The sequence below is a fragment of the Bos mutus genome, chromosome 15 (genome assembly GCF_027580195.1).
Source record: "Bos mutus isolate GX-2022 chromosome 15, NWIPB_WYAK_1.1, whole genome shotgun sequence".
Taxonomy (NCBI): Eukaryota; Metazoa; Chordata; class Mammalia; order Artiodactyla; family Bovidae; genus Bos; species Bos mutus.
The window spans coordinates 15243289-15270392 of record NC_091631.1 but is presented as its reverse complement, the minus strand read 5'-3'; the positions used below and the strand labels follow the sequence as shown (position 1 = coordinate 15270392).

The following is a 27104-nucleotide window of genomic DNA, read 5'->3' as shown; positions in this document are numbered from 1 at the left end:
CTTTAAGCACCTAGGTTTTAAAGAAAGTCTCAGCTTTTAATCTGGGGACTCCAAAACACATTCTTTAAGTTAAGATTCATTACACAGAATTATGTTTTTTGAAAGTGGTATGAAATTTCCTCTAAAAATTTAGTTTAGCTATAATCTCAGATGACCTAAGAATATACTGGGCTACACCTAATGGAAGTTTTTGGCTTAATTCTCACTTATGACTTTAGTAATACTGCTATGTTATTTGTATTTGTCTGTTTTACAAGATTGTTGTTTCTTGCAATGACCAAATATGTAACTAAATCTCCAATGAAAATGATGAGGACTTGAACTGGAGGAGGAAATGGCAACCTATATGACCCTTCAGAAACAACATCTGTAACAGTGGTCAGCAAAATTGTCTCTGAAGGGTCATGGAATAAATATTTTCAGCCTTGTAAGCCCTATGGAGCCTGTCATGTGTGTGTGTACAAAGTCGCTTCAGTTGTGTCTGACTCTGTGCAACCCTATGGATTGCAGCCCACCAGGATCCTCTGTCTGTCCAATTCTCCAGGTAAGAATACTGCAGTGGGTGGCCATGCCCTCCTCCAGAGAATTTTTCCAACCCAGGGATCGAGCCCAGGTCTCGTATGCCTCCTATATTGGGAGGCAGGTTCTTTACAGCTTCATCTAGGAAGCCCCATGGACTCTGTCACAGTACTCAGCTCTCCCACTGCAGTACAAAACCAGCCATATACAAGACATAAACGCACGGGCAGGGCTGTGTTCCAATGAAACTTATTTTAAAAAGCAGGTAGCAGTCAGATTTAGCTGGTGGGCTGGTTTACTAATCCCTAACTTAGAATGTCAACTTTCTTATCAGAGATCAACGTGCAAGACAATGGCACAGTCAGAGTCAAAATGTAGGTTTTTTGACTCTAAACCTAGCGTTTTTTCCTACATTAAGTTTTATTTCTGCTAGGTTTTAGATGTGCTTTCCTTCAAACATCAAAACAAGGCAAAAAAGAAAAACCAGGTAGGTGAGAGTTCACAAGCAAAAACAAGTTTAACACCTTCAAATTAAGGCCCTGTTGGAAAAAAAACTAAAGGACTCTGTTAACAGATGAATGGAAAAATTTAGCCGAGGGACAGGTTTTGGTTTTCCTACTTAGTAAGGTAATCAATTATGATCTCTGGGTTTGCAGATTTCATGGGTGTATAAATATTTAGTGACTAATATTCATATTCTGTGGGTAAACTCTTCAAATGTCAGAAGATAGCAACCAGATGGAATTTTCCTTTCTCTATTAATAATAAAAATGAATAGTTTTCTATTACAGCTACTTCTGATGATGCCCCATCAAGGGTCTACAGACAACCGAACAGAGAGGCTACAGATCCTGGAAATCTCCCAACACGCCTCAGGGGCCATGGCAATAAGTAACGTTCTGCTACAGACTTGTTTCCTTCTTTTTCAAGTGGTTTCTGGATACCTAAGATCCTTATTTCACAATCTAAAGATGTATTTCTTATAAAGTTTTCTGTTCTTTAAATGAGCATTTTTAATTCTTTTTATCTAAAAATTACTTGGCTTTATTTAGAACTTTTATGAATATACATAAACACAGGTATTATGTTAATGATTTAGGAATTTTAAGTACTTATGACTGAGTACTTTGTTCTTTCTGAAAGTACTGTATCAATGTATCTGAAAAAAAAAAAACTCAAGTTTTCTAAAAAATTGAAATATAGTGGATTTACAATATTATATTAGTTTCAAGTATATAGCAAAGTGATTCAGTTACATATATATTTATATTTTTCGGATTACTTTCCATTATAGGTTGCTACCAGATAACAGATACCAGATACTGCATATAGTTCCCCACTGTGCTGTGTATATACCTGTTGCTTATCTATTGTATGTACAGTAGTTTGTATCTGTTAATTCAATACATCTAATTTATCTTTCCCCGCTTTTTTTCTTCTTCTGTAACCCTAAGTTTGTTTTTTTATCTCTGGGTCTATTTTTTTGTACATAGATTCACTTGCATCATTTCTTGGATTCCTTATGTAAGTGGTAACATATAACATTCGTCTTTCTCTGTCTGACTTACTTCACTTAGCAGGCTATTCCCTAGGCGCATCCATGCTGCTGCAAATGGCAGTTCCATTCTTTTCTATGCCTGTTGTTGTCATGGTTCAGTCGCTCAGTCGTATCTGACTCTTTGCGGCCCCATGGACTGAGTGATAGTCTAACGTCTATATACATATACCACATCTTTTTACACCAATCTGTTCGTGGGCATTTAGTCTGTTTCTAAGTCTTGCCTATTGTAAATCATGTAGCTATGAACACTGGGGTGCATGAACCTTTGCTTTCTTTTTTTGTGCTCCACTGTGTGGCTTGCGGGATCTTAGTTCCCCCAGCCAAGAACTGAATCCAGACCCTTGGCAGTGAAAGTGTGGAGTACTGACCAATGGACTGCCAGGAATTCCCCATGCACCTTTTCAAATTAAGACTTTTCATCTTTGGGGGGATATATGCCCATGAGTAGGATTACTAGATCACATGGTAGTTCTACTTTTTATTTTTTTAAGGAACCTCCATACTGTTTTCCACAGTGGTTGCACCAATTTACATTCTCACCAACAGTGTAGAAGGGTTCCTTTTTCCCTACACCCTCTCCAGAATTTATTATTTGTAGACTTTTAAATGACAGCCATTCAGACTGGTATGAGAGGACAACTGATTGTGACTCTGATTTGCATTTAAAACTCACAAAGTTTTAATTCTTCTCCAATCTGCATTCATTTTGCCTTATTGATTTAAATTTTCAATTAAAGACCTAATTTACTTCTTTAATCTAATTATGGAAATATTGGTTTATGAAAGAGAATCACTATACCTGTTCTCTGATGAGCATGGTATTGCAGTATTCACAGATGACATTTGCCAAAGGACAGTTCTGCTCATGAATCTAAATTTTATTGGCGAAATATAAGAAAAAATGTGAGAAAATCTGAAAAGGTAAAAACAACCCATTTTTATAACAAGAAATATTTTTCACTATGAATAAATTAGGGACACTGGTATGTGTAAAATAAAAATGTGAGAATAATCTATAATGGTTATTTTCTCTCCCTTCGCCAGTGAAGAAATGAGATTCATCTCACCCTCCAGCTCTTTGAGAGAATATGATAGTATGCATAAGAGAATCTTTTAAGTCACTTTTTGAAAACCTGATTAAAAGTCATAGAGCATCTGTGACTGTTTGGACATCATTCATCAATACTATACTTCTCCAAAGACCTCTTTTCAGAAATTTCCAGTAGCAGCAAGATGATTTAATTAAAACTCTTATCAGGAGGGTAAAGAACAGACGCATAATTGGGGCAGGTTGCCTAGGTTCTTGAAGGCCCCAGAAAAATGAGTCTTGTTTTCTAGAATACAATAAATTTAAGAAATAACTAACCCTCCTGGTTAGGCCCATTTTTAAAGTTTAAGAACACACCAATTGGCTGTAATTATGCCTCAGACTTCACTGTTTTTAGCAAGTTAGCTGACACTGAATAATTAATCAACTTAATAAGCGTAATACACTTGATCTCATAAGTAGGGACATTACCAAGATGAACCTGCAAGAAATAAAGTCTAAGGAAATACCTTGATAGTAAAAAGAACATAAATTGTACATACATCATTTTAGTAAAAAGGACATAGGATGGGGATACAGATCTAGGATCTCTGTGCTGGCCTTCCCATTGATAACATTCATATAAAATCACTTAATCTGTCTATAAATGGAAAAAATGTTCTATCATCATGATGCTGTCAGGTGCCATGGAGTTTCTTTTAAAAACTAAACATTTTAATTGAAGTATAAGTACAGAAAAGTGAATTCATTTTATGTGTACAGCTCAATGAATTATCACCAAAGAAGCATACTTTGTGGATGTAATCTCCTCAAAGTTTCAACAATTCATTCTCTTTTTTAAAGAGAAAAATGTAAGTCTTATACAGTAATTATTTGTCTCTAATCCAAAACTGATTATTAAAATTCACATAGGGAAACAGATCAGCACATACTTTCCTAGAAGATTTTGTTACTTGTATATCTTCTACAGTGGTTAAGGAGCAGAAATAATGCTTTCTAAGAAACAGACGAAAATATAAACCCTACATTCATTTACTAAAATGGTTTACTTAACTTACTTTCTTAAAACTCAGTCTTCTCACAATTGATAACACAGACTCAGGACTAGATTAACATCTTCATCTCTGCTAACTCCTTCCACTGTACATTAAAAAAATAAAACAGTAGTTGAATCAACAAATCCAACTTAGTACATACCTCTTTATCTTCAAATGCCATTGATACAGCACAGTTTTCACAAGGAACCTGTCTCCTTGGACACTCCTTGAGAATATGAATATTAAGATGGCATTTCTGGAAGGGACGCTGGCATTGTGGACAACTCATAAGAGCAAACTCACAGTGTGCTTGATGCTCCTATGAAGAAAAAGAAATAAGCAGTATTTGCCAGTCCTTGAGAAATTTTCTAAATATATTCTAAGAATATACTGTTCTCTTCTATAGATTTGGCTACTGAACCTGCTTTGTGTAGTACACACCACAGAACCACAATATGAAGGCTTTAATGGATTTTTTTCAAATAATGGTTGTGAATTGAAAGTTTATACAAAGGACTTACTTTTCAGGTTCATTTATCTAATTAGGGAAGAGAGATGAAAAGAAGCAGATTTTCTCATCGTCAATTTAGTGCTGTGTCCAAAAGGCCACTCTTTCAAAAGGAGCTAAGGGAGTAAGTTATACGTATATTTTAAATGCTTAATTTCAAATGGAACTTAAGTGATATTTAACTTCTCATAAAAACCACCACACTAAGGATTAACTTAAAAACAAATTCTTTTATCTGGTGGCTTCAGTTCATCTTAAGCTATAGGAGAACTCCATTTAGTTCAAAATAAAATGAATAATTTAGAAAACCAGAGAAACAAGTATGATGAGGGTGCTAAGATGATGACTACTTGGGGCTTGTTGCTTATTTCAAAATGACAGAAATGAAGCTATGGGATTAAAACGTGACACATTTAAAACGCTCTTCAGTTTCATTGCAGATAAAGTTCACCCAAAAAGCTTTTAGAAGAATACTGATTTATTTTTTATTATTACAGGGTGTAAAGCCAGAGTAGACGGAAAAAGAAATTTCTGGTTTCTACTTATATTTATACTCAATAATGAAAGGGTTGGTATTAATTCAGCAAGAATTTACTAGCCAATCACTATATGCTAAGCAGTGGCAATATCCAGATGGACAAAGCGAAATCCCTGTTCTCCAGGAACTTCTTGCATAAACGCACATGGCTAGAAAATAACTTTAATACCTCAAGATGCCTCAGTTCCATCTTGTGCAAACAACCTTCATTTGGACATTTCACCATCAGCGAAAGAATCTCTCGTTTTGCAAAATTGTCAGGAAATAGTTGGTTTTCCAGCAGTATTTCATTGTCAACTGGACATTTGTGACCTGCATCCCTAAAAGAAACAAATACATTATTTAGTAGATTTAAAACATTCACCTTAGAAAATACAAAACAATAATACATCACATATATAAATTCTTCATATATTATTTCCTATAGAAAATAAACACATTGTATTGTATAATATCACCAAAATAAACTGTCCTTTTACGGACAGTTTATGAACCAGTCTTGCCTGTGTTCTGACAGCAGCCATTTAACATACTAGGGAGATGTAACTAAATATATGCTGCTCAGAATACACTAATAACATGTCTACAGTTATTAGTCATAAGTAAAAATTACACCCATTAGCAGTAACCCCGTGAGGCCACATTTTTAAGGTTTACTCTGAAAGTCATCAACACTGGCTCATGGACAACACCGGTTTCTTGTATCTTTGTGTCATGGGTACAATGCAGTTGGGAGTTAGAAGGACCTCTACGTCCTGCTTCCCCATGGTTTATTCCATCCAATTATGGGAAAAACTATCCCCAAGAAGCTTGGGTGTCTGTCATGCCCCTTTCACTTTTGGGGATGTTTCAATCTTCACTCGCAAAATGTGGCAGGTCAGGGAGGCCACAGAGCGTCCTTCACTCAGACACTGGTGGTGCACTTCCTATGTGTGAACAACAGCGGTGGTTCCTGTGGAGGTAAAGTGCTGAAAATAAGCTGTGCTGTCCAACGTCTCAGAACCAGAAATGGTGTGACAGAGTGTTTACCGGGCCTCTCTCACATTGCATGATGTTATCATTACACTGTCAAATATTTTTTTGAGAAGCAGGGACATAAACAAATTTACTGAAATATATTCCCCAAACCTAGATGATTGGGTGTTTAAGAGAAAGAAGAATCTTTCAAAGTGAACTGGAAATCATTACCCACTGCATAAGCAATCACTCCAAAAGAATATGGAATTGATTGAGATGTCTTTTGATGCTCTGAATGACTATACCGACGAGAAATTCCTGAGCCGTTCCTTAAGAACATTAAAGTCAAAGTTAGTGGTCATTTCTAGTTTAGGAGATAGAAAAAAAGAAAAAGGACCTCGACTTCCTTTTGTGGGTTTTACTTCCTTTTCAGATCACTGTTCTACTACTTTCATGAATATCTTGCTATTAAAAACCTGCTAAAGACTAGTTACCTTCCTGGGCATGGGTGAAATACTGTACACCTACAGAAAAAGCCAACAATTCACAATGTGGTCTTGATTCAATCTAAATATAATATAAATTGAAAATCACTATAAACAGAAGAAAAAAGAAAAGGTAAGCCTTTAACAGTCTCACGTATGCCCTAAACCAGTGGTCTCAGCTGGGGCACCTCTGAGCCCCCAGGGACATCTGGCACTGTCTGGAGATGCTCCGGTTCTCACAACTGCAGAAGTGGGCCTATTTTCACCACCCAGTGAGCAGAGGTCAAGGACGCAGTTAAGCATCCTATAACACCCAGGACATTCTTCCACAACTCAGAACCATCTGGCTCAGACTGCTGATAGTGTGGAGGGTGACAAAACCAACCCTAAAGAGACATTGGCAATTTACCACTGGTTAACAAATTTTTCTCCAAAACTGAAGTGAGACACATGCTCCCTTTTAATTTAAATTAAGCCAATTCCCAAGTATGGATGCTGCTGCTGCTAAGTCACTTCAGCCATGTCCAACTCTTTGCGACCCCACAGACATCAGCCCACCAGGCTCCCCTGTCCCTGGGATTCTCCAGGCAAGAACACTGGAGTGGGTGGCCATTTCCTTCTCCAATGCATGAAAGTGAAAAGTGAAAGTGAAGTCGCTCAGTTGTTTCGGACTCTTAGCGACCCCATGGACTGCAGCCCACCAGGCTCCTCCGTCCATGGGATTCTCCAGGCAAGAGTACTGGAGTGGGTTGCCATTGCCTTCTCCAAGTACGGATGAGGTTACCACAAATTCAAATTTTATAGAAAGGTCTAGCTAGACTCACAAGAGAAAAAAGAGGATTCAAATAATAAAATCAGAATGAAAGAGGAGACATTACAACTGATACCACAGATGCAGAGAGATTCATGTGAACAAGTATATGGCGGCAAATTTGATAACCTAAAAGAAATGGATAAATTCCAAGAAACATACAACCTCCAAGACTGAATCATAAAGAAACAGAAAATCTGAACAGACTAGATTACCAGTAAGGAGAGTGAATCAGTAATCAAAAACCTTCCAACAAACAAAAGTCTAGAAGCAGATGGTTTTACTAGTGAATGCCATCAAACATTTAAAGGAGAATACCAATCCTTTTCAAATTCTTCCAAAAAAAAAAACAGAAGAGGAAAGAACATTTCCAAACTCCTTTTATAAGCCAAGCGTTAACCCTGACACCAAACCAGACAAGGGATGCCACAAGAAAAAAATAATTTACTTAAAAGTCACAAGAAAAGCTTACAAGATGAGTGAATGGCCAGATAACCTACTTAGAAATGATTTCACCAATATAAGTAGATGCTTATTAATTGAAGAACCTAAAATTCCTCTACTTCTTCCATTTTTTGGTCTTGTATAGAATTCCTAAAAATGTTCCCATCTACTTCTGAATAACAGTAAAATACATCTATTTCTTAGGAGATGAATTTTATTCCTTTGTGGAAATCCCAAATACTTTCATTCAGTTGAAGCAGTCATGACTTACTGAGCACCTACTACGTATCAGCACTTAGGAAATATCAAGAAATAAAGTTCTCAATCCCTGCTGTCAAGGAGCTTATCTTCCAGGGGGGCAAGCAGACAAAAAGCACACAAATTATCTACATTTTTAAAGATGAAAAATGCTGAAGAAAAAAAGTACTTAAGGGAGAAAGGGAGTATGGGGAGATGAGGTGGAAGGCACGCTGTGGTATAAACAAGGAGGCCAGGGTACCTACAAGAAGGTGAGATTGAGAGGTACTCAGGAGTAAAGTGCATTGACTAAACACTTAGCTGATAAGATGCAGAGAGAACAGCTATAGCCAACTACACAAGGCAAGAGCATACTTGGCAAATTCAAGGAACAGAAAAGAGTGAACAGGTAGAGGGAATGGGAATCTAATAGAAAGGTGGTCAGATATGACTTAGTGACAGAACTAAGGTCTTACAAGGGCTCTGGCGTGTACTGCCAGATGACGGGCTGCAATGCTTGGAGCAGAGATAACATCATCTTATGTATCTCACCAGGTTCGTTTTGGCTGCTATATCGAGAACAGTCTGGAAGCAGGCAAGGGCAGCAGCAGGGCAGCCTGTGAGAGCTGATGGGGATTCAGCAGGGTGGTGGCAGTGAGGAGACATTGAATGTTGGCAGAGCCATCGATCAGTGTTGCTTAGTCACAAAGTCACATCCGACTCTGCAACCCCATGGACTTCAGCCTGCCAGCCTCTTCTGTCCCAACAATACGGGACTGGGTTGCCATTTCTTTTTCCAGGGGATCTTCTCATTTTAGGGATCGAACTCAAGTCTCCTGTATCTCCTGCACTGGCATACAGATTCTTTATCACTGAGCCACCAAGGAAGCCCTGTTGATCAATACCTTAGGTGAAAGTGAAAGTTGCTCAGTCACGTCCGACTCTTTGTGACCCCATGGACTATACAGTCCATGGAATTCTCCAGGTCAGAATAGTGGAGTGGGTAGCCTTTCCCTTCTCCAAGGGATCTTCCCAACCCAGGGATTGAACCCAGGTCTCACGCATTGCAGGTAGAGTCTTTACCAGCTGAACCACAAGGGAAGCCCCCCGCATTGGCATATGGATTCTTTATCACTGAGCCACCAGGGAAGTCCCATCAATCAATACCTTAAAAGAACTGGTTATTTTACAGTGGTCCATAGGCTTCAGGTAGCAGACAAAAACGTAATGTGGCTAAAACGAGAATAATGATTACTTATAGAGTCAGCATTATTTGTACTGTTGAGATGATCATATTCTAGCTGCATCATCATTTAAAGTACTTTTTATATTATTTTCTTAAAGCTTCAAGACACACTCCAGACTATAATACAACTGCTTTAAGTAGAAGGAGCTACTTATTGTTTATTTATCTAATAGTCAAAGAGGGAAGGAGATAGTAATTACCTTTCATGCTACAGTAAGAACTGGAATAAGAATGTAAATTTCTCAGTTTTCTGTCCACTGTTCTTTTCCCTGAGGCAGCTTTTTATAAATGTGTAAGATTATTCTGTGTAATAATGTTCCATTTGGTTGTTACAGCATCTGATTCTTTCTTTATGCTCACGCACCTTATTGATTTGATGATGCAGGCTTTGCAGAACCTGTGGCCGCAAGGTGTCTGCACCGCTTCCCGCAAAGCCATCAAGCAAATGGGGCACTCGTATTTGCTTTCCAGGGGTGGGTCAAATTCCACGTCGTACCCCTGGATCTCCTCCATGAAAGAGCTGGAGAGAGTCACCGTGCTGGCCGTCCCACTCACGCTGTCGTCTTTTGCTGCAGTCCCACAGGAGCTGGCAGCCATGGCGGCGCAACAGTCGCTCTCGGACTGGCTGGATCCACAGCTGTTTTCACAGTGTAGCAGACTCATAGTAACGTGATCATCAACTGCTCTGTAGACACAGCAAGGAAAAAAAAAAATCCCTTAACATATATTCTCACACACACGTATATATCATAGCTATCTATGCCAGCCACCTTTTAGTGGATATATTAATACATTAGCTATGCTAATATCATTTACAGAAAACTTTCAAAGTTTTTTTTAGCTTTGCTTCATAAACATACTATTTTATAAGTTAAGAAATTCGTGAGCTTGTAGAAAGCCGGAATAAGGTTAACAGAAGAAAAATACCTCAGTTGTAATAATTAGCATAATTATCTGTTTAAATGTCTGTTTTCTATGACTGGAGTTTCAAGAATATTTGTTTCCTCAGTACTTAGCACAAGCTCTTTCACCCATCAGGTGTTCATTAAGCAGCTGAAATGAACTTAGTTATGCTGCTCGAGTTCCTTCAAGTATTCAGAGCGGAAGGCAACGGTACGACGGGCAGGCAGTGCAAGGAAGACCAGTGCACGTGGGATCAGAGGATCGTGAGAAACTATTAGCTATGTGATTTAGGGCGATGTAACCATTTGGATCTCAGTTTCCTCCTCTAGACCTAAAATTCTTTTGGGTACAGCTGACCCGTGAACAACTTGGTGTAAGGGGTGCCAACCTGCACACGATAAAATATCCAAGTTGGCCCTTTGTTCTCAGAGTTCCACATTCTTGAAGTCAACAACCACAGATCCTGTACTGGAAAAAAAAAAAGCATATAAGTGGACCTGTGCAGTTCAAACCTGTGTTGTTCAAGGGGTCAACTGTACCTCCAAATGTTCAGTGTGGCAATTTCTATTATGCAGGAAGAACAGAATTAAAAAAGCGTATTATTTCTACGTCCCCGTGCCCTCAGTCAAGTGACTATGTTTCATTATTAATGACTGGAAAAAAAAATGAGGTTTTGTTTGCCTATGGAAAACTATGCCTTTCATGGGTAGGTAGGATGCTTTCAAATTCAAACCTTTACTGGAATTTACAAGTTAACAAGTTAAGGTATAAAAGCAATTCACAGCCTAGTTAACCAGGTCCCTCCTGTAGATAATTACACTGAAGGAAAATTCTGTCTATGTGCCAGATATACAGCTGACCCTTGAACAACATGCGGGTTAGGGGTGCTGACTCCCACGCAGGTAAAAATCCACATACAACTTTATGGTCTGTGTCTATACCCACTTATTCAACCAACCTCTGATGACATAATGTTGTAGTATTTATTGGGAAAAAATCCACCTATAAGTGAATTCATGCAGTTCAAACTTGTGTTCAAGTATCAACCAGAGTTCTAGAAAACAGAATGTAACTCTCCAGCCAATGTTGTAGACAATGTATCCTCAGCCTGTCTCAGTTCAGTTCAGTTCAGTCACTCAGTCCTGTTCGACTCTTTGTGACCCCATGAATCGCAGCACGCCAGGCCTCCCTGTCCATCACCAACTCCCGGAGTTCACCCAGACTCACGTCCACTGAGTCAGTGATGCCATCCAGCTATCTCATCCTCTGTCGTCCCCTTCTCCTCCTGCCCCCAATCCCTCCCAGCATCAGAGTCTTTTCCAATGAGTCAACTCTTCGCATGAGGTGGCCAAAGTACTGGAGTTTCAGCTTTAGCATCATTCCTTCCAAAGAAATCCCAGGGCTGATCTCCTTCAGAATGGACTGGTTGGATCTCCTTGCAGGCCAAGGGACTCTCAAGAGTCTTCTCCAATACCACAGTTCAAAAGCATCAATTCTTCAGCGCTCAGCCTTCTTCACAGTCCAACTCTCACATCCATACATGACCACAGGAAAAACATCTAGCTTTGACTAGACGGACCTTTGTTGGCAAAGTGATGTCTCTGCTTTTGAATATGCTATCTAGGTTGGACATAATTTTCCTTCCAAGGAGTAAGTGTCTTTTAATTTCATGGCTGCAGTCACCATCTGCAGTGATTCTGGAGCCCAGAAAAATAAAGTCTGACACTGTTTTCACTGTTTTCCCATCTATTTCCCATAAAGTGATAGGACCAGATGCCATGATCTTCATTTTCTGAATGTTGAGCTTTAAGCCAACTTTTTCACTCTCCACTTTCACTTTCATCAAGAGGCTTTTGAGTTCCTCTTCACTTTCTGCCATAAGGGTGGTGTCATCTGCATATCTGAGGTTATTGATATTTCTCCCGGCAATCTTGATTCCAGCTTGTGTTTCTTCCAGTCCAGTGTTTCTCATGATGGACTCTGCATATAAGTTAAATAAGCAGGGTGACAATATACAGCCTTGACGTACTCCTTTTCCTATTTGGAACCAGTCTGTTGTTCCATGGCCAGTTCTAACTGTTGCTTCCTGACCTGCATACAGATTTCTCAAGAGGCAGGTCAGGTGGTCTGGTATTCCCATCTCTTTCAGAATTTTCCACAGTTTATTGTGATCCACACAATCAAAGGCTTTGGCATAGTCAATAAAGCAGAAATAGATGTTTTTCTGGAACTCTCTTGCTTTTTCCATGATCCCGCGGATGTTGGCAATTTGATCTCTGGTTCCTCTGCCTTTTCTAAAACCAGCTTGAACATCAGGAAGCTCACGGTTCACGTATTGCTGAAGCCTGGCTTGGAGAATTTTGAGCATTACTTTACTAGCGTGTGAGATGAGTGCAATTGTGCGGTAGTTTGAGCATTCTTTGGCATTTCCTTTCTTTGGGATTGGAATGAAAACTGACCTTTTCCAGTCCTGTGGCCACTGCTGAGTTTTCCACATTTGCTGGCATATTGAGTGCAGCACTTTCACAGCATCATCTTTCAGGATTTGAAACAGCTCAACTGGAATTCCATCACCTCCACTAGCTGTGTTCGTAATGATGCTTTCTAAGGCCCACTTGACTTCACATTCCAGGATGTCTGGCTCTAGGTCAGTGATCACACCATCATGATTGTCTGGGTCATGAAAATCTTTTGTATAGTTCTTCTCTTAATATCTTCTGCTTCTGTTAGGTCGATACCATTTCTGTCCTTTATTGAGCCTATCTTTGCATGAAACGTCCCCTTGGTATCTCTAATTTTCTTGAAGAGATCTCTAGTCTTTCCCATTCTGTTGTTTTCCTCTATTTCTTTGCATTGATAGCCGAGGAAGGCTTTCTTATCTCTTCTTGCTATTCTTTGGAACTCTGCATTCAGATGCTTATATCTTTTCCTTTTCTCCTTTGCTTTTCGCTTCTCTTCTTTTCACAGCTATTTGTAAGGCCTCCCCAGACAGCCGTTTTGCTTTTTCGCATTTCTTTTCCATGGGGATGGTCTTGATCCCTGTCTCCTGTACAATGTCACAAACCTCATTCCATAGTTCATCAGGCACTCTATCAGATCTAATCCCTTAAATCTATTTCTCACTTCCACTGTCTCATTTCTATATAAAAATCCTGTCTTCCACCATGACAAACAGTGGATTAAGACAGTAATCCTCAATCTTTTTACCATGATAGAAATCTTTATTTTCCTTCTCAGAAATACTGAGAACCATTTGATGAGCGCCTACAAAGGATGAGACAATATTCTGGCTGGAGAGGCAATACCATGAAGTGGTGAAAAGCTTAGGTGCTAGAATTGGATGATGTGAGTTTAACTTCTGTCTCCATTATTTGGTGTATGCCCTGGGCAAATTACATAACCTTTCTGTGCTTCAGTTTCCTCATCTGTAAATGGGGATAACAAAAGAATCCACCTTAGACTTTGATTAAGTGTATTAATATGTGCAAAACACTTAGAACTGTGCTTGGAAGTAAAGTGAGTTATCCTGTGTGACTCCATAAGAGTTATTTTATTTAACAATTTCATTGTTCCCCTTTCCCCCTTGTCAAAGGGAAAACTCTGAGTCTTTAAAAGGCTAAGCAACTTGCCAAGGATTAACCAACTAATAAGAAACAGTTAGGATCAGAACTCAAGACCACCTGACCCCAGAGCCTGTGCAATTTGTACTAGCCTATAGTTGTCTATATTTTGACAACTTTGTCTATCAAGCTGTATTAAAACTCTTTCCAATTATTTTTATGACACTAGACTAAGATGCTGACAACAGCTTCTATTAAACATGAGCTGTTTAATGAAACATGAGCTGTCCAGTATTATCAGGTTGGGTTGATAGAATTCTAAAAAATCAGTAAAGAAAGGCTGATGCTTTGTTTCATTTTTTTACTTTTGATATAATATTTTCAAAGAGTTAAAAACAGTTCAAGAATCCTTGTTACAGGTAATGCAGATTCCCAGGGAAGGCTGTACAAGTAGATGAGAAGGAAAGGAAAGGCAAGATAATGGAAACGAACAGAATTAGTCTTTACACCTGTGCTCCAGGAGGGGGTGAAAGGCCCCTGTTACACCCTCCAAATCTGAGGACAGATGACACTGTGATGCTATACTAGGGTTTATATCCTTTGTTTTTTTATTTTCCCGTATACATTTTTGTTGGAGAAGGAAATGGCAACCCACTCCAGTATTCTTCCCTGGAGAATCCCATGAACAGAGGAGCCTGGCAGGCTACAGTCCATGGGGGTCTCAAGAGCTGGACACGACTTAGCAACTAAATACACACACACATATACATTTTTGTGCTTAATTACTACTTTAGGTAAATTTCTTAGAAGTAGAATTATTAGCTCAGGTATATAACTTTTTATGATTTCTTATAGATGATGCTGGTTATCCAACATGAGCTACATTTTGATACACAATATCAAAGGCTTTCTAATTCCCACTCCCAAGAGCAGATTAAGTATGAGAGAACACATTTTATATACCTTTGATAATTCCACATATAGTTACTTTTTGAAACTTTATTCATTTTTTTAAAGTAAAATCACTTTTGAGAAATTAATGTTTGTTTGGTTATACAGCATATATCAAAGTACTAGCCAGAAGACAAAAGCAAAAGTCATTGAGCCAAGTCTACTTTTTCTGCCCAAATGTCCAGTTAAAATTTAGTTTATTGGATAGTTTATATACTGCCCTCTTGCTGTCCAGTTCAAAAAACTTGAAGGTCTTTAGGTTGAAAGAGACCTTTTATAGCAAATATGTTACTAAGAAAACCTGTCTAGTCAGTCACAATTCCTTAAAAGGAATTCCACTGTGGGAATGCAGTGTTAAGACACGAAAGTAAGCATGTCTTAAAAATCTAATTGCCACTACTTTTCAAGCTTTTAAGAAGTAATACAGAAGCTTTACACCTTTCAAATAAATTTTAGGTAGTCACTGTGTCTACAGGATACAGTCCCATGTAACTATACTGCAAAGGGAAAATTAAGCTAAAGCAGTATTTTAAGTGCCATTCAGTATTTTTAGGTTTACTCTTTCTTTCTGGCAAGTTAAAACAATTTTTCCCTTTGATTTTCGGGATTGTGATGACTTAAATGAAAATCATTTTCCTAACTACAATGAGTAACTGTTTTAATTAACACCAATGAAAAAAATAGTGCTTACAGTCAGCTACAGAAGTGAATGGAAGATGACCTGGCAACCAACTAGAAAATATTATGTTCTATTAGTTTTTTTTTTCACATGGTGCCTCAGGTATCCACTGCATGAGATGCTACAGAGGTAGGCTTGGCTTTTCATAAGCTAAAATAGAGTTAACAGATATTCTTACTTGCAAATAAAGATTTCTTACAGCCTCTTTTCTATTCTAACATTTAGAATTCATGGGGCTTTCTACATGAATTAACAGAAGAGACAGTACAAAGTTCATGGTTCCTTAGTAGGTTAAGAGTTTCATGACTAATTCCCTCTTTGTGAACTTAGTAAGCACTGCATTAATTAAATATTGTAGGATGTATCCACTGCCAACTTATTTTGACTGCAAAATGAATATTGAAAATAGCCTTATAAGAAATCATAGCTTACATTCCCCTATTAGCATGGTGTGTATAGTAGTCTAAAGAGTATACTGTTAAATTATCTTGTGGGAGGGGGAGTAGAGTTATGCACAAAAATTTGTTTCTGTAAGATCTACAGATGCTAGGAAGAGAAACCCACCAAGCTAAAGAAATCAACGTTATGTCTTGAAATGGTCAATTTTAAGTCAACGGAAATTCGTTCATAGCTAAACATGTAACTCACATAAAGTAAAACTGTGTTAATACAAAACACTGAGAAATCACCTCTAATTTGCTATTAGCTTTAGAAACAAGAACTATTTATTAGGTTTTTAAAATATATTCCTAAAATTGCAAAGACCTGCAAAAGTGTTGCAATGGCCAAGAAGTGCGGGCCAAAGGAGTCAACTGCTATCCCCTATTCTTGAACACAAATCTGAGGGGCATTCCCCTTTCTAGGCACTATTTGTTCTCCTCCAGGAGGCAAAGATTTGAACAACTTCTTTCAAAATCTAAGAGGCCACAAATTTATCAGGTATTCAAATCTGTCACAGAAAAGCCCTCAAGTTACAATTCTGAAACACTGTGCTGTATGCAGCGCGTGCAGGTTCAAACTGATTTTCACACGGGCACCAAGTGCCTGAGACACAGTCCTTCCTTGAGTCATGAAAGGGGCCACAACGTCCTCACTCCACCCCCAGCCTTAAGATCAGAAAAGCCCCTTCTTCTTTCCCTAGCATTCACAAGTGGATGGATAAAGCGCCTGTGGCCAGATTCTCAAGGCCAACACTCAGAAAGTTTTTCTTGTTTCTATGCCTGTGTACAGCAAGGCATTTAGTAGTAAATTACTCTCCCGAGAAACCAGAGAAAACACGCAGATATTACAGGTTCAAGCCGCTAAAACTTGTAGGTACTTTCTGTTCACTCAAGACAGTCCTAACTCTCAGCTGGAGTTCCCCTGAAGCCAAATACTAGGAACAGCTTTATCAACCCAGCGTCTGGAACAATCGCTAGAACTCCCAAGTGCAGGCGCGGGGGAGGAAACATTCGTGTCAGCTGAATAAAAAAAAAAAAAAAGCTTGCTGCCTGGGAAGTCTACCGAGTTCAACATGGAGCCTCAAAATAGCTTTCCCATGACAGTGACAGAGGGAGTCGCTACGAACTTAAGAGGGATTTTTTTTTTTTTTTTTTTTAAAGCTGCTAACATCCGAGCGACGGGAAAATCCAGGAGACGATTTCCTCTTCTGGGAAGGGAATGCGCGGAGTGGGGCAGGTCGGGCGGAGGAAGCTGGCGCGCGACTCCCGCTGGGAGTTGGAGTGACTCGGAGAGGAGGTGCCCGCAGGCCGGCGCAGCAGAGGGGACAGGGGGCGGGGTCCCCAACCTGTAGGAGCCCAGGGGAGAGGAGGCGGCGTCCCCAGCCCTTGGGAAGCGAGGGGACAGGGGCGGCATCCCCAACCCGTCAGAAGCCAGGGGACAGGGGCAGCGACCCCAACCCTGGGAAGCGAGAGGAGAGAAGGAGACGTCCCAGCTCGTGCGGAGCGAGGCCGCGACCTCTAAGAGCCGTCAGAAGACTCACCGTTCGGGTTCGCTGGGCCGCCGACTCCACCCGGCAGCACGACTCCGCTCGGCCAAGGCGCCAGAAGAGGAAGGCGCCGCGCTCCGCGCCGAAGCGGCCGGAAAGCCAGTCTCCTAACTTGAAGGCCGCCACTGCTGCGTCCCTTGGGCGCCCGGAGCCCGAACCCCAGAGGTGGACACCCCTACTTCCGCCTTCTCTGCTCGCAGGAGGAGCGACGGGCGGGGAGCGGGCGGGGAGGAGACAGAGGGGCCGAGCCGCGCGGGGCGTCCCCTGGCGGCGGTCCTCCACGCGAGCGCGCTGTGGCGCAGGCGCGAGGCGGTCAGTCTAGCGCTCTCCCGCTGTGCTTCTGTCCCTCGGTGGTGGGAATCCCACCTGGGTTCTTTACACCGCAGTCCTGAACTCGTGTGTGTGTGTGTGAACTGGGGTGTGTGTGTGTGTGTTCCTGAACTGGTGTGTGTGTGTACTGGTGTGTGTGTGTATGGCAGCAATAGCAGTAATTCCACACTGTTCTGATAGCTTACCTATCCAAGCAGGAGAGAAATCCCAACTCAACGAAATCACTCGACTTTCGAGAATCCTTGAATCCTTCCCCAACTCCAGCGGACTTGCCAAGGAAGTTTCCATCAAAAATAGAACCCTCTTATCACCTTCCCCTTCAACCAGTCCAGGGGAGTCAAACCCGTATATTTAAAAAATTTTTTGAAACTTCTGCCAAGCACATCATTTCTTTTTCTGTCACTGTCACAAGAAAGCTGTTTTGAATTCCCCGCGGAACTACATGCAGACATGTAAAGAATGTAACACGCAGGAGATGCCTGAAAGATTTTGACCCACCGCTGCAAACCTGACTCATCCTTCACCTTTTTAGCGGAGGTATTGCCAGGTGATGGATTTTATATGTACACATCCTGAAACCAGAGTGCTTCGTTCCAATCTAGTTTTTCTGTTTTATAAATTACTGAACTTTAAATAATGTATTGAATCTTTCTTCAGTTTTTGATTTCATATTAAAATAAGGATAATGATAATATCTACCTCATTGGTAGCATGTTGGAGTGAGATAAGTTAGTACACAGAAATAAAAATTTTAAAACTATCTAGGATGTAGTATGTGCTCCGTAAATGTTAACAATAATGTATTTCCTGCTTTCTCATTGCTGATCTATTTTTTAAAAATATTTATGTCTTTAAGAAACTGTCACAAGTTTTCAATTCTATCTACCCCCTTCTCTTTTTTTAAAAAAAAGTATTTTGAAATATTTAAGATATAAAAGAAATTAGACACACATTTATGTGCTCACCACCCAGCTTGCTAAAGGGCCAGTAGGATTGCCAGCTCTTCTGTATCACTCCCCAGTGATTCCCTAGGCTCCATAAACATAAATCCTTTATGCAATGGTGAAGAGATCATTATGTGAAGCTGAGAGATGGAGAAAAGGAAGCTCAAGAGAGTTAGACTTTCCTCCACTTACTAATATGATCTCTGGGGCAAGTTTTGTAGTTTCTGTCAACTTAAAAAATATTCACAACCTAGAAGTTGAGAGTTATGTTTTACTCAGTGGGAATTTTTAGGACTTCAAGCCTGGGAATCAGCATCTCAAGTGACTCTGAGAGAAATGCTCCAAGAAGGTGAGGGAAGGAGCCAGGTTATCTAGAAGTTTTGCAGTAAAGGATAGATAGTCTGAACATCAAAAGATTATTGTTAATTGAAACCAGATGTCCCAAGTTAAGGAATTTAGCGCTTTTCTAGGTATGGGAAGATGCAAGACTCTGGGCTCATTGAAATCATTCCTTTGGTATCAGTTCAGTCGCTCAATCGTGTCCAACTCTTTTCAACCCTGTGGACTGCAGCATGCCAGACTTCTCTGTCCCGGGGCTTATTCAAACTCATGTCTATCGAGTCAGTGATGCCATCCAACCATCTCATCCTCTGTCATCCTGTGTCATCCCCTTCGCCTTCTGCCTTAAATCTTTCCCAGCATCAGGGTCTTTTCAAATGAAACAGTTCTTCACATCAGGTGGCCAGAGTATTGGAGTTTCAGCTTCATCATCAGTCTTTCCAATGAATATTAAGGACTGATTTCCTTAAGGATTGACTGGTTGGATCTCCTTGCTGTCCAAGGAACTCTCAAGAGTCTTCTCCAACAAAAACAGTTCAAAAGCATCAATTCTTCGGTGCTCAGCTTTCTTTATAGTCCAACTCTCACATCCATACATGACTACTGGAAAAACCATAGCTTTGACTAGATGGACCTTTGTTAGCAAAGTGATGACTCTGCTTTTTAATATGCTGTCTAGGTTGGTCATAACTTTTCTTCCAAGGAGCAAGCGTCTTTTAATTTCATGGCTACAGTCACCATCTGAAATGATTTTGAAGCTCAAAAAAAGTAAAGTCTCTCACTATTTCCATTGTTTCCCCTTCTATTTGCCATGAAGTGATGGGACCGGATGCCATGATCTTAGTTTTCTGAATGTTGAGCTTTAAGCCAACTTTTTCACTCTCCTCTTTCACTTTCAACAAGAGGCTCTTTAGTTCTTCTTCACTTTCTGCCATAAGGATGGTGTCATCTGCGTATCTGAGGTTATTGATATTTCTCCCAGCAATCTTGATTCCAGCTTGTGCGTCATCCAGCCTGGCATTTCACATGATGTACTCTGCATACAAGTTAAATAAGCAGGGTGACAATATACAGCCTTGACGTACTCCTTTCCCAATTTGGAACCAGTCTGTTGTTCCATGTCCAGTTATAGCTGTTGCTTCTTGACCTGCATCCAGGTTTTGCAGGAGGCAGGTCAGGTGGTCTGGTATTCCCATCTCTTGAAGAATTTTCCAGTTTGTTGTGATCCACACAGTCAAAGGCTTTGGCATAGTCAGTAAAGCAGAAGTAAATGTTTTTCTGGAACTCTTGTTTTTTCAATGATCCAGCAGATGTTGGCAATTTGATCTCTGGTTCCTCTGCCTTTTCTAAATCCAGCTTGAACACCTGGAAGTTCACGGTTCACATACTGTTGAAGCCTGATGTGGAGAATTTTGAGCATTACTTTGTTAGCGTTTGAGATAAGTACAATTGTGTGGTAGTTTGAGCATTCTTTGGCATTGCCTTTCTTTGGAACTGGAATGAAAACTGACCTTTTCCAGTTCTGTGGCCACTGCTGAGTTTTCCAAATTTGCTGGCATATTGACAGCAACACTTTCACAGCATCATCTTTTAGGATTTGAAATAGCCCATCTGGAATTCCATCACCTCCACCAGCTTTGTTCCTTTGATATGCTGCTAAGCTTCTAAGTCGCTTCAGTTGTATCTGACTCTGTGCGACCCCATAGATGGCAGCCCACCAGGCTCCCCCGTCCCTGGGATTCTCCAGGCAAGAACACTGGAGTGGGTTGCCATTTCCTTCTCCAATGCATGAAAGTGAAAAGTGAAAGTGAAGTCGCTCAGTCGTTTCGGACTCTTAGCGACCCCATGGACTGCAGCTCACCAGGCCCCTCTGTCCATGGGATTTTCCAGGCAAGAGTACTGGAGTGGGTTGCCGTTGCCCTACATCTTAGTTAATCTGTGGCCAGTATCCTTTGTTTTTACTTCCTGAGCTTCTTTGCCTCTGGGTTCACCATGGGGAGTGGCTACAGTCAGATGGCTGCTCAGTTCAGTTCAGTCGCTCAGCTCAGTCATGTCCATCTCTTTACAACCCCATGGACTGCAGCACACCAGGCTTCCTCTGTGCATCACCAACTCCCGGAGCCTACTCAAACTCATGTCCATCAAGTCTGTGATGCCATCCAACCATCTCATCCTCTGTTATCCCCTTCTCCTCCTGCCTTCAATCTTTCCAGCATCTAGATAGCAGATATTCTTCTCCTTCCTGAGCTCCCTCAGGGTTCACCATCCCACATTGGAGGGCTGCAATTGCTGATGATTGTGACATCCTTGTTTAATGATATGGCAGGAAATATTCCATTTCTCACATCTATAAACTTCAGTTTCCTAAACCATAAAAGAAGGAACAATATTCACCTTCCAGGCGAATTGTTGTCAGAATCAACTAATAAAAATGTGTGTGAGAGAACCCAGCATTGAGCTTTCAAAAAGGTTTGGTGTTATGTGTGTATTTCACTGTTTTCATTAGTGTCCTTGAGGGGCCTCCTCCTACTTCTACAAATGCTATTTATTCTTCGATATTTATTCATGGTGGAGAGTGTGGGTGCTCACCCATGCCCTTGGAACACAGAAAACGTATACTTCCCTGTCCCCTTATATGGTGCCCTGAGGAAAAAAGAACAAGATGAGGGGACTTCTTTGGTTGTCCCGTGGTTAAGAATCTGCCTTGCAAAGCAGGTGACACATTCGATCCCTGGTCAGGGAACTAAGAGCCCACATGCCTCAGAGCAACCAAGCCCAGTGCCACAACTATAGAGAGGTCCACAAGCAGCAGCTGAGATTCTATGTGCCACAACTAAGATCTGATGTGGGCATGCTCAGTCACTAAGTTGTGTCTGACTTTTTTGCAACCCTATGGACTGTAGCCCACCAGACTCTTCTGTCCCTGGGATTTTTCAGGCAAGCATAATGGAGTAGGTTGCCATTTCCTCTTCGGAAAGGGGATCTTCCTGACCCAGGGATCAAAACTGCATCTCCTGCTTGGCAGGTGGATTTTTTACCACTGGGCCACCTGGGAAGCCCAAGACCTGATGCAGCCAAAATTTTAAAAAATGATAAATATTAAAAAAAAGAACAAGATGAGCAAGAAAGGTCTTGAAGTTCAGGAACAGACCCTTATAACCCTTCCCGCCATGCTGTAACCATTGCAGAATTTTTGAGCCCTCCTGTGTAGCATGGCCTGTCCCCTATCTGTCCCATACAAGGAAAGGTATGTCTTACCCTTCATTCACCCCTATATAGGGAATGCACACATACCTCATCCAATCAGCAAATGATTTGCAAGACCCCTAACCTGCTCCTTTGTTCTCCAGCTATAAAAGCAGACTAAGCACCCATGTGAGGGGTCAGCTCTCCCTGATTATCAGGAAGCTGGCCTGCTGTACTGGCAGCAACCCCCCTCCTCCCTCATTCTAATAAATTTTATTCTCCTTTCATTCTGCCTCCTGTCTGGAAATTCTTTTCCAATCTGCACACGGACACCTTGCAGTCAGATAGCATGTTATGAGTAGTTCTGGCCCACAGGCTATGGGGTCGGGGGAGGCAGCAAATGTTGTTGTAAAACCAAAGCATTTGACTTCCATTGAAAGATCCTCTTCCCCACGTGGTAACCATGGGGCAGCTTTAAAAGGGTGGATCACTAAAGTGCTGTGTGGAGGGCATTTGCCTTGAAAAGTCAACCCGTCTGCGTTGGACTTACGTGACAAATCTCTGTTGTTTTGAGCCATTGAGATGTTGGGGTTGTGTTTTCTAGTAACAAAACCCGCCTATCCTATGCAAGTTCCTCCTCAAAGTCTTTTCTGATAGTTCATACCCTTCCTGGAATAGGAATCAGAAAACAAGGTTTTACTCCTGGTTATGCTTATTAAAATTGGGACCTACCCAAGAGGCACGGTGGTAAAGAATCCTGCTGCCAATGCAGGAGATGCAAGAATGTGGGTTTGATCCCTGAGTCAGGAAGATCCCCTGGAGTAGGAAATAGCAACCCACTCCAGTATTATTGCCTGGAAAATTCCATGGACAGAGGAGCCTGGTGGGCTACAGTCCATGGAGTCACAAAGAATCAGACACAACTGAATGCATGCGTGCGTGCAGCGCACACACACACACACACACACACACACATGAGGTTAAGACTCAGAGCTCCCAATGCAGGGAGCAAGGGTTTGATCTCTGGTTGGGGAACTAAGATCCTGCATGCCACAAAACGTGGCCAAAAAAGTTTAGAAAAAAAGTAAAATTGGGACCCAGTCAAGTATCCTCATATGTAAAGTTGGAATAAAATCTATTCTGTCTTCTCAGAGCTTTTATGAGTGCAAATGAGATCATATATGTGAAAATGTTTTCTACAACTGGAAGCTCTATGCAAGTGCAAGGATCTGAAAATTCTGATTAATAGGGTTACCTGATATGACAGCAACCACACTACCTAAGTTTCCTGAAATACCGCTAATTTAAAATATTTTCCAGTGTCCTGTTTAACTATTTGAAGTGAGCAAAAATATCATGACTGTATCATTTCTGGGTTGCTGTTTTTCACTTTCTATTTGAAAATTGAAATGATTCACCTTGTAGGCTGTCCAATATGGGGGTGGGAGAGTCTCTAAGTGTTAAGTTATTTAGAGATAAGGTGGGTCTCTAAGTCTTAAATTATAAAGGTAGAACAAAATTATTTACTTGAAAACATATATATTGAACAACCATCATGTGTGTATGGCAATCAACCTTGAAGATGATATTTAGGCCCTTGTGTGATCCCCTTCCACAGGAACAGAGTGCACCAAAAGTTGCAACCAATGGGATGCTCTGAAAATAACAGAATGCAACTTCCTACACTAGGTAGTCTCCAAGATACGGAAGGAACCAATTAAAGAATTCATAGCTGCTAAGGGAGAATTTCTTGGTGAAAAAGGACAGATTCAGAGAGAAATTTTCTAAGTGATTCCATCTTACTTTATTTAGATAACAAATTCAAAACAAGACCCCTTGCTCTATCATTTCTCTCTTTTTTTATTCATTCATTTGTCTATCTACCCATCTATGATCTCTATGTCTATTTTAAAGTTAAAATTCACAAATGAGATCATCTTCATGATGCATATTATTAGATTTTTTAAAGAGTTTTGTTTATTTATTTATGTTTAGCTGTACAGGGCCTCTGTTGATGCTCACACTTTTCTCTAGTATCATGAGTGGGGTACTGGATAAACAGTATGGCAGAATTGTATCTTTTGCAATTATTTGAACTTATCATAAAAAATTTTACACATGCCAATCTGGAGTTGGCAATGGAATGTGTGTGTGTGTGTGCGTGTGTGTGTGTATTAGTCACTCAGTCATGTCTGATTGTGGCCCTTTGGACTGTAGCCCACCAGGTTCCTCTGTCCATGGGATTCTCCAGGCAAGAATACTGGAGTGGGTTACCATTTCTTACTCCAGAGGATCTTCCAGACACAGGGATTGAACCCAGGTCTTTTGCACTGCAGGCAGATTCTTTACTGTCTGAGCCACCAGGGAAGTCCATGTGGTGGAATATACCATCTTACAAAAGAACCCAAGAATCATAACCTTTCTCAAACTAGAAGCAGTAAGAAAGTAAATATGTTAACCTTGGATAAGATCACAGACCAAGAAAGACTGAGTTAATCAGAGGAAGCATTAGATCTGATGAAACCTAGAAAAAGGTCAAAGAGATTCAGTGTGGCATTTCTCATGTTTATTCTGTCTGGGGAAGGAAGAGCCCTGGATTATAATCTCCCCCTAGCTATCCTTTTTTGCAGGCAGGATTTTGGAGATGTCTTGATGTCCTTAACTTCTTCTTCTTCTTTTTTTTTTTTGATGTCCTTAACTTCTTCTTCTTCTTCTTCTTCTTTTTTTTTTTTTTGATGTCCTTGACTTCTGAGCTGCAAAAGCAATTCAATTATTGGATGATTTGGGCTTCCCAGGTGATGCAGTGGTAAAGAATCTGCCGCCAGTGTAGGGGATGCAAGTGACGTGGGTTTGATTCCTTGGTTGGGAAGATCCCCTGGAGTAGGAAACAGCAACCTACTCCAGTATTCTTGCCTGGAGAATCCATGGACAGAGGAGCCTGGTGGGCTACAGTCCATGGGTTGTAAAAAGTCAGACACAGCTGAGCACGCAAAAGCACAATACTGGCTAAAGGAAGCCAGAGGAGTGCAGGAGGGAGGTTACCCAGTACAGAGCTCTGGTCCTGAGATACACTCCAAGCACAGTAAGTCTCAGGGTAGCCTCCACTGTTTCTCCCTCTCTCCCACACCACTCCACCAAAATAAGGGACAGTTTTCAGAGGGAGGAGGACATGCGTGGTGAAGAATGAAGGGGGTGAGTAGTAAAGGGAGTGGGGTGTGTGGACAGGCAGATTGTATGGGGAGGCCCCTGGGGAGACTGCAAACAATAACAGGCTTTGTGACTATGCCCTTGGCTCATTTCACTATTCAGACTGAGAGTAGGACTCTGAGCCAGGAGGCGGAAGGTTAGTTTTGGAAACTGCCTTGGACATTATGGAAGTTCCTAATACTGTCCTTGACAATGAGTTTTCTTTGGTAAAACCTGTCCACTAGCAAGAAGTAAAAGTACCTGCCTTCCCTCTCCAGTCTTGCTCATAGCTCAGTTGGTAAAGAATCCACCTGCAATGTAGGAGACCTCAGTTCAATTCCTGGGTCAGGAAGATCCCCTGGAGAAGGGATAGGTCACCCTCTCCAGTATTCTGGCCTGGAGAATTCCATGGACTTACAGTTCATGGGGTCTCAAAGAATTGGATACGACTAAGCGACTTTCATTTCACTTCACTTCCCTCTTCCCAAATGCTGGTCAAGAACCTGGACATTCTGTGGCCATACTCATTTTTTCTGCTCTTGAAGAAAGGAGATGATCTCCCCCCCGGCTTCATTTGGAAAAATGGGGAGGCAGGGGGCATTTTCACTGCATTGCAGCCTGATTTTCCTAGTTAGTTTCACTACACCTCATCAAGCAATAGTGAGATGATGCTGTGCTATGCTTAGCTGCTCCTCTGTTCGTGGGGATTCTCCAGGCAAGAATACTGGAGAGGGTCGCCATGCCCTCCTCCACTGGATCTTCCCAACCCAGGGATCAAATCCAGGTCTCCTACATTGCAGGCAGATTCTTTACCAGCTGAGCTACCAGGGAAGCCCCATTGAGAGGATAAATTGACCCATTTTACTGCTTTCCTTAGGGAAGAATGTACCAGCCATAGGCTACAAGAATTATGTTTTTAATGTAAACAGATTATTTTTGTTTGATTTGTAGATTTGTTTTTCCTGTGAGCTGAGTTAGTGTACAGGCACACTGCGTGGGAAAAAAAATCAGTTTTTGAGCTGAAAGAGCTAAGAGTCAGAATATATTACCAAGGTAAATAATACGTTATGATTTCTCTTGGTACATTCTCTTCTAAACTCTTTTGAAGGCATTATTGTTAAGAAGGATCATCCAAAATTTGAAACACAGTAAGAAGGCAACCGTGTCATTGTTTACCATGCTCACATAATAACTATTACATTTAACTATCTATGTCTGCCCTGGAGGAGGCATGGCAACCCACTCCAGGATCCTTGCCTGGAGAATCCCCATGGACAGAGGAGCCTGGCGGGCTGCAGTCCATGGGGTTGCAAAGAATGGACACGACTGAGCGACTAAGCACACAACACATATCTGTGTCTGATAATTCACCTGTTTGACTTTGCTATTTACTATTTGATTAGAGATGAGACACTGAAGTTGAACATTAACTCATAGATTTGTTTAGTAAAAAAAAAAAATACTCCCAGAGATTAGCGCACTGTAGGCTATTAACCAATTCGTATCTGTTAAGCTGGTAAATCCATTTCCGCTTTCTTTTGACTGACTATAAAATTCTCTCAATAATTAATGGGTTGAATAAAATCTTACAGTATGTTCATTCTTGATTTCTGTGGCAGTCATGTTGAAGTTTTTGAAAACTATGCTT

General features: G+C 40.8%; 1 protein-coding gene across 2 annotated transcripts in view; it reads right to left on the bottom strand.

Annotated features, from left to right (window-relative positions):
• The window catches only part of TRAF6 (TNF receptor associated factor 6), a 38993-nt gene extending 21309 nt beyond the window's left edge, over positions 1-17684 (bottom strand). Inside the window, exons 1-6 of one of the 2 annotated variants that reach the window (XM_070383542.1) lie at positions 17466-17684; positions 10683-10757; positions 9756-10076; positions 5381-5531; positions 4326-4484; positions 2880-2951 (exon numbers count right to left, since the gene is read on the bottom strand). In XM_070383542.1, coding sequence (XP_070239643.1) covers positions 2880-2951; positions 4326-4484; positions 5381-5531; positions 9756-10054 — 681 coding nt within the window. In that variant the 5' untranslated portion in view covers positions 10055-10076; positions 10683-10757; positions 17466-17684. The remainder of the gene's footprint in view (positions 1-2879; positions 2952-4325; positions 4485-5380; positions 5532-9755; positions 10077-10682; positions 10758-17465) is intronic. The other variant, XR_011467009.1, reaches the window with a different exon arrangement.
• Positions 17685-27104: the final 9420 nt, after the last annotated feature.